The 12821-nt window shown below is 33.7% G+C and overlaps 1 protein-coding gene across 1 annotated transcript in view; it reads left to right on the top strand.

Moving 5' to 3' along the window:
• Nucleotides 1-12821, top strand: part of LOC129755534 (UDP-glucose 6-dehydrogenase) — a 42988-nt gene that overhangs the window by 3060 nt on the left and 27107 nt on the right. Inside the window, exon 2 of the mRNA XM_055752080.1 lies at nt 10467-11339. Coding sequence (XP_055608055.1) covers nt 11181-11339 — 159 coding nt within the window. The 5' untranslated portion in view covers nt 10467-11180. The remainder of the gene's footprint in view (nt 1-10466; nt 11340-12821) is intronic.

The following is a 12821-nucleotide window of genomic DNA, read 5'->3' as shown; positions in this document are numbered from 1 at the left end:
AAACAAAACAAAAAGATTCAGATATCAGATTCAGATTTTAGATTCAGATTTCAGATTCAGATTTCAATTTCAGATTCAGATTTCAATTTCAGATTCAGATTTCAGATTCAGATTTCAGATTCAGATTTCAGATTCAGATTTCAGATTCAGATTTCAGATTCAGATTTCAGATTCAGATTTCAGATTCAGATTTCAGATTCAGATTTCAGATTCAGATTTCAGATTCAGATTTCAGATTCAGATTTCAGATTCAGATTTCAGATTCAGATTTCAGATTCAGATTTCAGATTCAGATTTCAGATTCAGATTTCAGATTCAGATTTCAGATTCAGATTTCAGTTTTCAGATTCAGGTTTCAGATTCAGATTTCAGATTCAGATTGCAGATTCAGATTTCAGATTCATATTTCAGATTCAGGTTTCAGATTCAGATTTCAGATTCAGATTTCAGATTCAGATTTCAGATTCAGATTCAGATTTCAGATTACAGATTCAGATTTCAGATTCAGATTTCAGATTTCTGATTTCAGATTCAGATTTCAGAATCACTTTTAATATTCAGAATTCAGATTCTGATTTCAGATTCCGAGTCAGATTTCAGATTCAGATTTCAGTTTCAGATTTCAGATTCAGAATTCAGATTCAGAATTCAGATTCAGAATTCAGATTTCAGAATCAGATTTCAGATTCAGATTTCAGATTCAGATTTCAGATTCAGATTACAGATCCAGATTTCAGATTCAGATTTCAGATTCAGATTCAGATTTAAGATTCAGATTTCAGATTTAGATTTCAGATTCAGATTTAAGATTCAGATTTCAGATTCAGATTTCAAATTCAGATTTCAAATTCAGATTTCAGATTAAGATTTCAGATTCAGATTCAGATTTCAGATTTAGATTTCAGATTCAGATTTCAGATTCAGATTTCAGAATCAGATTTCAGATTCAGATTTCAGATTCAGATTTCAGATTCAGATTTCAGATTCAGATTCAGATTTCAGATTACAGATTCAGATTTCAGATTCAGATTTCAGATTTCTGATTTCAGATTCAGATTTCAGAATCACTTTTAATATTCAGAATTCAGATTCTGATTTCAGATTCCGAGTCAGATTTCAGATTCAGATTTCAGTATCAGATTTCAGATTCAGAATTCAGATTCAGAATTCAGATTCAGAATTCAGATTTCAGAATCAGATTTCAGATTCAGATTTCAGATTCAGATTTCAGATTCAGATTTCAGATTCAGATTTCAGATTCAGATTTCAGATTCAGATTTCAGATTCAGATTTCAGATTCAGATTTCAATTTCAGATTCAGGTTTCAGATTCAGATTTCAGATTCAGATTGCAGATTCAGATTTCAGATTCATATTTCAGATTCAGGTTTCAGATTCAGATTTCAGATTCAGATTTCAGATTCAGATTTCAGATTCAGATTTCAGATTCAGATTTCAGATTCAGATTTCAGATTCAGATTCAGATTTCAGATTACAGATTCAGATTTCAGATTCAGATTTCAGATTTCTGATTTCAGATTCAGATTTCAGAATCACTTTTAATATTCAGAATTCAGATTCTGATTTCAGATTCCGAATCAGATTTCAGATTCAGATTTCAGTTTCAGATTTCAGATTCAGAATTCAGATTCAGAATTCAGATTCAGAATTCAGATTTCAGAATCAGATTTCAGATTCAGATTTCAGATTCAGATTTCAGATTCAGATTACAGATCCAGATTTCAGATTCAGATTTCAGATTCAGATTCAGATTTAAGATTCAGATTTCAGATTTAGATTTCAGATTCAGATTTAAGATTCAGATTTCAGATTCAGATTTCAAATTCAGATTTCAAATTCAGATTTCAGATTAAGATTTCAGATTCAGATTCAGATTTCAGATTTAGATTTCAGATTCAGATTTCAGAATCAGATTTCAGATTCAGATTTCAGATTTAGATTTCAGATTCAGATTTCAGATTCAGATTTCAGATTCAGATTTCAGATTTAGATTTCAGATTCAGATTTCAGATTCAGATTTCAGAATCAGATTTCAGATTCAGATTTCATATTCAGATTTCAGATTTCAGATTCAGATTTCAGAATCAGATTTCAGATTCAGATTTCATATTCAGATTTCAGATTCAGATTTCAGAATCAGATTTCAGATTCAGATTTCAAATTCAGATTCCAGATTCAGATATCAGATTCAGATTTCAGTTTCAGATTTCAGATTCAGATTTCAGATTCAGATTTCAGATTCAGATTTCAGATTCAGATTTCAGATTCAGATTTCAGATTACAGATTACAGATTCAGATTCAGATTTCAGATTCAGATTTCAGATTCAGATTTCAGATTTCAGATTCTAACTTCAGATTCAAATTTAGATTCATATTTCAAATCCAGATTTCAAATTCAGATTTCAAATTCAGATTCAGATTCAGATTTCAAATTCAGATTTCAGATTTCAAATCCAGATTCAGATTTCATTTTCAGATTTAGATTTCTGATTCAGATTTCCGATTAAGATTTCAGCTTTGGATTCAGATTTCAGATTCAGATTTCAAATTCAGATTTCAGATTTAGCTTTCAGATTCAGATTCAGTTTCAGATTTTGTATAAAAAGAATTAAGATATACTGGTTGAAATAAACAAACAGAAGCATGATTTTTGATAAACCTTGCTACAAAATTTCGAAATACTCGCAAACAATATATCTACAGTAGATTCTAATGAATCTCTAGGTATATGAAAAGTGAACAGTTCTACTTAAAATGTTAGAGAAATAACGATGACAAAATTCCGTACAGCCACCAACAACAGACGGCGTTTGAAAAAATACATTTTTTTTTCATTACAATATACTGAAGAACTATGCTTTTAGCAAGTTGTTGTTATGCATATTGCCTACTGTTCAGAAGCTCGTTGCATACTCAAAGGCGCTAATTTTGAACGAAAAATCCAGATTGAAATCGTGAATGTACTCGTTATTCCTTTCATAGGAATCCATCCTTTGAAACATTTATCAAAAGAAGCAAAACTGAAGTGTTGTGCAACGAATGCATAAAAAGTTGTATTTTTTGGATTTATAAGAATACAATCTTCATGTATCGGAAGAAAAAATATAATTTGTATGAGAAAATTGAATTTTTTCACATTAGGTAAAAATTTACAAAAAGAAGAGTACGCTCATTTTTCGATCGAAGAAGAGTACATGTACTCTTAACAGAGTAAATACGTGTGGTAGCCCTATGTTGAATGTTAATCTTAAGTTGTCCACGTCATTTCTTCAGTCTGTAAAGCCAAAGTTTAAATCGGCTAAGACGGTGGATGTCGTTTCTTTTCAAAATTTAAATTTTGAATTCGGTTGCAGAGTTCAGTGTTAATATTCAAATCAAGGTTAAGATTTTGCACGTAAATGAGTTCCACAATCAAAATGATCAAGATGACTATTTTGTTGAGGAACTTTCAAGACTTATAATTTTGATAGTTTCAAAATTTAAAATTTTCAACCATGGCTCACGGTTCCCTGTGATTTTTTTCCGGGAGATTACATTTTATTTTAATCAGAAAATATTTTGCAATTCTGGAATTAAAATCCTGCCGAGCCTTTTGTTTTCAATTATTATGCACAACTTGCTAAATAAACTCAAATGCTGTTTATATATTGGAGAGCCTTAGAATCAGAAGGTGTAAGTGCCAAAATAAACGATTTTAAGATAAGTACACCAATCGATTCTTCATATCTTAATCTACATCTGAAGCAAAAGTAAAGGTTATAATAAATTAAACACTTTTTCGATTGAATTATAACAGCTCGAATTACAAAAATATACAAAAATCGTGCACATTGACAAGTTTTCTCGATAGAATCATTTCTACTATCATGAAGCGCTTATCATTTGTGTTTTTCAGCTAAACTGTGTATACAATCTGGCTTTGTTTGAAAATTTTAATTTTTTAAATTGAACTAACAATTAAAATTATAAGTCTGCTATCTCTTGCAATTTAAGTTCCTCGACGAAATAGTCATCTTGATTGTTTTGATTGTAAGGCTTATTTACGTGCTGAATTTTGATTATTTATTCTGAATCCGAATTCAAAATCGACCGTATGCAGTGTTCTCCAACGTTTCCGTGAGATGCATACTATCGATCGGCTGGTTCATACCAAGAGTCATAGTGCAACTTATGATCGGAAACTGCATTTGAAGGTGTTAGGATCGATTAAGGCAAACCTAGAGCATTCGGAATATGACATCACCGAGAAATTCAATGCCGACCGATGCACCGTCAGAAGGATTCGTCTGCGCAGAGTATACGATCATATCGGGCCAGTAAGCAACCAAACCGGACATTGAAGCAGAATGTAGAAGCCAAAGGACGTGTCCGGAAGTTATATACAACAAGGTTCTAACGAAGTACGACGGATGCATCCTCATGGATGACGAAACATACGTGAAGATGAATTTTGAGCAACTTCCTGGCCAAAAATTTTAAAAAGTTACTGGTCGGGATGATGTCTCCGGCAAGTTCAAATTCGTTTTTTTCCAATAAGTTTGCAAGAAAGTGTTTTATCTGGCAAGATATTCGCAGCTGCGGACGAAAAAATCCAGTTTTTATGACAAACAAGACCAGGGCTCCAAGGAGTTCCTGAGAAAACGTATTCTTCCGTACATTAGATCCCACAAAGGACCAATAAAGAAGTTTTGGCCAGATTTGCAGGCTGCCAATACGGCAAAGAGGTACTACAGTGGTATCGAGACAACGGGGTGGATTTTGTCGAAAGGACATCAACCCACAAAACTGCTCTCAATTCCGCCCTATCGAAAAATATTGTGAATTGTCAAGCTGAAGATGAAGAAGAATGATAGGACGACTCGGGATGTAACAGATGAACAACTATGTCAAAACTATAATGAGTGGTATTCGCCGAAAAGTTCGAAATTTCATCAAAAGCACATCGGAATTTTTTTTTTATTATTTTTCCTTAAAAGTGCAAAAAACCAACATTTTCAGTCTGTTACATTTTTATTTCGTTTACATAGCTCCGATATGGACCCGTTTTAATGCGCCCCCTGGGGTCTAAAGTGTTTTGATTCAAAACTTATCCTTTTGCAGAATTTGCAACTTTTTGCCGAATTTGTATGTAATGTAAACGTTACAGACAAATTTTGCAAAATTAAAGTAGTAGTAAAATAAAAGTAAAGTAAATTTGAACTTTAAGGTTTCTGAAAAATCAACATCATTTTTGTCTCTTCTGTAAAGCCGAGCTTCATGATTTTTGTGCCAATTTTTAAATTCTCCAAAGGAATGCATTGATAAATAATAAATTCAATTGACATTACTGCTGGGTGCCTAGCAAGGTATTGCAAAACAACTTTTCATGCAATGCTTTGCAAGGCACTAGCAGTGATGTCAATTGAATTTATTATTTAGCAATGCCAAAAGATATACCCCTGTTAAACAAAGTTATTACTTTTTTGTTTAATAAGATACTGAGTTAAGGTCTTCGACAAAGTTGTTCAGCGAAAAATTTCCTTTGGGAGAATTAACCCATTCGAGACGGATTGCACACCGTGTGTGCAATGACTTTCCGAGGCTATAAGACCGATTGCACACCGTGTGTGCAATGGAAGTAATTTTAACTTTTTCATGATTTTGAAGAAACTAGTGGACCAATTTTCATGGTTCTTGAACCAAAATAATCTTAAAAGCATAGATAATCGTAATTTGGCATTGGTTTCACTGTGTATGAAAATGTCTTCAAAATATTTGAGGTTGAAAATGACTTATAAAATCAAGTACCGCAGACAGAGTTTCGTTTCGTCGATACAGACAGTAGGTCATTTGCAGGCTATTTGTGCTGCTTTTATGGAAGTGTGCGTCGGTGATTGTTAAGGTTATGGTGAGGGGAGATTATCTGAAATTGATATGCATCTAGGACCTGGTGTATAGCGTTTGAGTAAATTTCGTATTGTTAAGTCTTAAATTTCTTTTTTAAAAGTCTTAAAATTCTGAAGCTTCAGAACGTGCTGTTGGGTTCTCCAGCCCTTGGCGGAGTAATTTTAGTAAATTCTACTTTCACCACTTTCATCTTATAGTTGAAAACATTATGAACGGTAGCTATTCAACTAAACGTATGATCAAATAAAATTTAAATTATTGGTAACTTTTAAACAATTCATCTAAAAAAACAAATGAAATAAATTTTTGCTTTATCGTAATTGGTTATAATATCATAATCATGGATTTTTTTTCATGGAATGTATTCAAACAATCATAATCATTTTCTAGTAAATTCTTGTTTTATTTTGTATTGAAATTTTTGAAATTTCAACGTTCCGTTCGATGTGCCTTCATTAAATGTTGGGCGAATCACCCTCCTTCCAAGATGCTTTTCAGTAGAATATACGCAAGATTATGTGATCATTAGAGTTTTCAATGTTTATTTTTTATGAAATATAGATCTAAATTATCGCAAGAATTAATTAGCCAGATTTAAATAGTTGAACAACTCAAATAGTTTTCAAATAGAAAAAATCCACAGGAAGACACAAGAAAAAATTGGGTCAAAACCGACAAAGTTGAAAACATGGTTATGAATCACAAAAGTAAACACATTTTGGAAAAAGTTGAAAAAAACTTATTGTTGGTTTAAACCACTATACATAATATTTTTTTTGCATTATATTCTTTCGTTTATGATCAATCGAAAATAAAACGAAAGATGAACATGTTTGAAATATTTTACTTCCATTTTCTACATAATTTTATTTCGAGGAGCGGACTGCACACACGGTGTGCAATGGACATTTTTCGTGAATTTACGATTAAATTTTGGAAAATTTATTGAATTCATGTTTTTCAGATAAAAACTGAGCAAATCAAAGAATAAAAATTTTTCGCTCCTGGTGGACGCATTCGAAAAAAGTCGCCGTCTCGAATGGGTTAATAAATTGGCACAAAAATCATGAGCAGACCCCGGCTTTATGGAAGAAACAAAAATGATATTAATTTTTCAGTACACTGAGGTTTTTTTACGCGGTGTTTCGTACCGCGTAAAAAAAAACCGCGTCAATTCGAAAATCCGCGTAAAAAACCGCGTTAATTCAAAAATCCACGTAAAAAAATACCGTGTAAAAAAAAACGCGTAAAAAAAACCTCAGTGTACAAAATATTAGTTTTTTCCATAGAAAACTTTAACTTCAAATTTACTCATGTAAACGTTACATCATAAAAATCATGAATGAGTTTTGTATCAAAATGAAGCTTTTTAGACCGTAGGGTTTGAAAAATTCAAAAATGACCCCAAATCGACTCAGTCTAGTGTAATATTCAATTCGCACTGAAAATTCCGTCATATGTGACGTTTCTTTTTATTTATATTAGAGATGTACCGAATAGTGGTATTCTGCCAACGGCCGAATACCGAATATTGACCTTTTCAACTATTCGGCCAAACGAATATTCGGTTGAGTTTTTAATAGAAATACAAAAGCGATAATTTCCTTTTCTTCTATATTCCTTCCACTTAAAGGCCCCTCATGTTTTTGATTCTATTATTTTCAACCAGATGTATAATATCAGATCTTCTTTAAGTAGAGGTTTCTTTGATTTTCAAGATATCACCAATAGCTGAAAAGACCTCAGATGACTTGTCGCTTCTAGGACGTTTATCACCAAAGAAATTGGGTTCCAGTGAAATCTGGGACAAAACATGCCAAAAAAGGTGCCAAGCTTTTTTTTTTTGTTTCGATTATAGTCGTTTTACCATCTTTATCCGGTACAACTGTGTTCGATGTTTACTCTTGGGCTCGAACTCGCGGATATCGGCTCAGGAGACAACAGTCTTGCCAACTGAGCTATATCGCAAGCCCAGGTGCCAAGCTATTCAAAATTGCTTATTTGATATCGAATTGGATGAATGTCGAATTTCGTAAAGATGACTTCAAAATAGTTGCTAAAAGAACGTTGATCTTTACCCTTAAGCATACCGTACTTTCTACTACATGTATTCACACGGTTGGATCTGAACGATTTTTTTAAAAGATTTCTTAAAAAGGGCAAATCTGAACCGAATCTAGGCATTATTTGAGAACATACAAGAGGAAAAAAGAATCTGAACAGAATATAGTCGTTATTCTCAAACATACAAGAGGAAAAAAGATGAAAATTATTCTAAATTTAAAGTATTCTTCGAATCGAATAAATGTTCATTTTTAAATTTACTCTAAAAAGGATTTCTGAACGCAAATTTTGAAAATTTTTAAGTAGAAATTTGAGTTTTTTCATTTGATTTAGCAACTAATCTGAATAAAAGCGGGTAAAAGCCGAAAATTTTTAAACAATCCCGGTCTGATTTGGCTTTTCTCAAATTCTTTATTACATTTAATCAACGATAATCAAAGCATAAAGCTATATACAGTGGTCTGTTATTGTATACATTTCAAAAAATAAATATTCGGCTTATTCAGCCTTATACTTAGCTCAACTATTCGGTAAGTCGAATATTCGGATTATCTGTTTTTGGTGGTTTTCGGCGCCGATTATTTGGTACATCTCTAATTTACATTATATGTGATGTTAATTTACGTCAACTGATCGTGTTCCGCGTCAAGTAATATTGATGTTATTAAAATTCTGTGCTGTTAAAGATTTTTTTTTCATCTGTAAATTAACATTTATAAATCCTGTTGAAGGTTGTCAATATCAGTGTTGTTAAGGATTCAGTTTTTTTTGTGTAGCGGTTTTCATGTTAAATAAGCTTCCTCCTTAACCTTCCCATGCCGTTCGGGTCAATATGACCCGAAGCGCACATTTGAAATCTCTTTATCAACATTCCATTATACTGAAGAACTTGGAATTTTGACAGTCCAAGTATGTTCTTAAAAATATTGACCAAATTAACGTCAAAAAATTGAAATTTGAGTTTTGAAAATCGGTTCATTGGGAAATGAAATACAGCTAAGCAAAGCAAAAATTGGATATCGTTTTTTTAAAGTTATATTTTTTTCTATCGGAAGATCTGAGATAGCGGTCAAAACTTTCATTGGACCCCAACATATCTATACACTGTCGGATAGATGGATTCTTGACAATTTCAAACATCAATGAAACACTTAAATACAGAAAAGTTGTCAAAAGTTATGAGCATTTTAAAAATAAAATTGATTTTTCGGACTTTTTTCTTTCTGAACCAGTTTCTGATAACTTGGTAATACATTTCGACTTTTTTTTTAAATTTTGAGTAATAAGAACAAATTACCTACACAATGAATATAATATCATCAAAATCGGTTAACATTTACAGCCAGGAGAACGAAATCTAACTACAACTCAAATTTCGCCGAAACGGATATTTTGTGAACGGCATGGGAAGGTTAATGTGGCCATTATGCCCTTATCTCTCCTATTTGCTTTCCGTTAGTCGTAATCCTCCCGGATGCTGATAAATGGCTGTACGATTTACCATATCTGCAGAAAATAAAAATACACAAAATACCTAATCTTCTCTATCTCGTTAAATTGCGACCCTTTAATATGAACTGATTATCTTGAAACCGTTCTTGTGTTTTCCAATGCTTCTTATTTTAGGTAATAGAGCATTTTATGACAGTTATTAAAAGACTCAAAAAACTTATTTCTCAAGTTCCACATGGAATCTTATTAAAGTCTGATATCTACAAGATTTTCTTGTAATAAGCTTTTTTCAAAGAAATTACAAATGATTTCAGACTCAATAAATTAGCTAGGTACATTCCGATAAATTACGTATATTTGAGCTTCATCAAACTCAAGTTCATGCTTTCTTAAATAGATTTCCTAGGCAAACTTTCGTTACTCAAAGTAAATGTCAACTTCAATTCAGTAATTCATAAAGCTTTTGGTGAGAACGATTTATTCTGGCGTTCTTTTATTATGGCAACTCTCTTGGGGTGTGATCTTCCATGAAAGGTGGTAATTTTTTCTGCAAACATACTTTAGTGCTTGGGTGTCTTTATTTTTGGACATAAAATAAAAAGATGAACATTGCTGCGATGACGCATGTTGAATTCAAAAGTATAGTATTACCTACTATTTGAAATTATTCTTTTTTATCAGGTATAATTTCGAAAAAACTTTTTACAACAAACAATTCCGAGAGATAAACACATTTGTACGATATAATGCTTTAATCAATCTTCAGGGGTTTATCTTAGAATGGTATAAATCACAGACCCCCTAGTCTATTTCCAGTACTTAGAAGCGCTATCGGAAGCACTCATTTACTACGGCAGCTCGGCTCTCTGCTCTGTCCTGCCTGGGCCTATAGCCGAAGATCGCCAACGATGACGATTGCGCAGATGTGGCCGTCCGTTTCCTCACATGTGCGCCGGCAAAATAAAGCAAATAACACTTAAAGCAAACTTTTAACGTTTTGTTTTCTTGTTCGTTGTTCCCTCTCTTTTCATGTATGTTATTAGGAGGAAGGCTATTGCACATCTCCACGCCACAACAAGTGAGTGTCTACGTCCAGGGCACGGGAGGCGGCATCGAACTCGGACTCGGATCTGACCAGCCCAGAGCCTTGAGCTGGAACTAGCGGCGGAGTTAGAAGCAGAAGCAGATAAGTCGCGGCGGCGTGGCGTCGACGAATGCTCGATATCTTCTTCTCGACAGCGATTTGCTGCCACGATCAGTCGTTGCTGCGCACTCGTGTTCGGTGGACGTGTTCCTTCCTTTGAAGCTTCCATCCACCTCTGTTCAACGTTTAAGTTTCTGCAAACGACCGGTCGTGTGACACGCTCGAGATCGAAATTTCCTGGAAGAATCGCTCCAGCGTCATCATCTCTGAGGCTCTCCAGGAATTCCCAATTCAATCCGCGTGCAAAAAGCTATCTGTACCAATCGTAATTGAGTGTCCAGTGAATTTCGAAAACGTGTCTCGAGAGGTTGTAAAGCGTTTCGAGGGGAAGGTTGTAAATCAGTGGCCCAATAATTCGCTAGCCTACAGTGTTCCATCTTGTGAGTGAAATTCTTTATCACAAGTCAACTCAAGTCGTTGACTCGGTAGAAAATAAGTTCCAACGTGGAATTGTGTGGTGCCGAAGCGTTTCCCCGGGGATACAAACGGCTCTTATAAATCATATCTAAGGCTTTAGCACAAAAGCAGTGACAGCAGTCCCCGAAAACACAACATGGTAATCTCCAAGATATGCTGCATCGGGGCCGGGTACGTGGGAGGTCCCACGTGCAGCGTGATGGCGCTCAAGTGCCCGGACATCAAAATAACTGTCGTCGATCGGAGCGTGGAAAGGATCGCCCAGTGGAACTCGGACAAGCTGCCAATTTATGAGGTATGTAGCTGGTTCTTGTTTCTGTTTTCTTTTCGTTCTTGCTTCAAAACTGTAAATCGTCGATCGATTGATTGATTGGATCTGTCTCATTGATGTAAATCAAAAAAATTGAGTTCGTATAAATTTAGTGAAATTTAGTGCAGCGAAATCGGTTTACAAATTGACGACATTAATAGCTCCAAATTCATTGATATTCCAACGTGTGATACTGTTTCAAACTTTTGAAGCTTCATGTTTAGTTTTTCTATCCATGATTTATAGCCATGGAGCATACATACATGTAGTCAGTTAGAAAATTGACCGTACATCCCTTTTGTTTACCAAATTATTTAATTTTAAGGCGTTAAGAATGAAATTAAATCGACATTTTCATCACACTTAAAAAAAAAATTCACATACATCATGGTGCAAACTGCAAAAAAAGCAAATTATTTCTTGTGGCTGATCCAATTTCTTCACGCAAAAGATGTTCAAATAATCCATTTGGAGTATCGTTGAGTTGAGAAACTCCATGCTTTGATATATAAATACAACTAGGCCTGCAATGAACTTCGTAACATCCTGTTGCCTTTGTCGCCTTTTGAAGTGGAAGCACTATGCTTTGTATGAAGCCCGGCTATAGGTTTTCTACACAATGTTCACTTACTTTCGGTCCTGAAAAAATGATCCTGAAGAAACTGGGTTAAGATTTTTATCAACCCATGTTTGCTGTAATGTATGTTTCTTTTTTTTTGTTTTTGCATTAAGAGTGTTTTGTGTATTCAATGAAAATTTTTTAAATTAATTTTTTGTGTAATTTTGTATCACATTAAGAACCGCGAAAAATACAGGACTAAAGGACTGTGAAGTGGATCCGTGCACCCGTGGTCAAATATTCTATAGAAATTATAAGATTTTCAGTCGGTAGAAAATACACAAATAATTCTATTTAAAAAAATCGCGATTTGCTTTTATGAGCATCTTTCAGCTCTTCATGGAAATTTTGACGACAACGATAACTAAAATACTTATTTATACACAAGTTGCGATAATTGGATAATTGGATTTTGTCAGCACGAGTGGTACATTTATCATCAAATGAGGCTTGAAGAGTCGCAAAGAATTTAAGAACTTATTTTTATTTATTAAGGGAGGGTAGAGGCTCGTTCGGATTTTGCAATCAATTTTGTTTCTATTTAAAAGCTCTTGTTTTCGAGATAAATTTCGATACAGCTTAGTTCTTTTGGAAATGGGACACTTTCTTTTGCTAATAGCTTATTTATTAGTAATCGGACATTCAATATTTTTACAGCATTTTGCTGCCTGTGAAAAGTATTATCATATTTACGATGTTAGAGACAAACAAAAAAAAATCACTGTTTCCCATTGGAGTGAAGCACATGATCGGCAACTACGGTTAAGGGTAATCAGGGAAGTCAAGTTTCATACCAGTATTTTAAATTTTGAATAAGCGAAAAACAAAGTGTAGATCGCTGAAATGTC

This window comes from Uranotaenia lowii, chromosome 3 (assembly GCF_029784155.1).
Source record: "Uranotaenia lowii strain MFRU-FL chromosome 3, ASM2978415v1, whole genome shotgun sequence".
NCBI classification, from domain to species: domain Eukaryota; kingdom Metazoa; phylum Arthropoda; class Insecta; order Diptera; family Culicidae; genus Uranotaenia; species Uranotaenia lowii.
The sequence above is the reverse complement of the archived record's forward strand: the minus strand, read 5'-3'. Positions and strand labels throughout refer to the sequence as shown.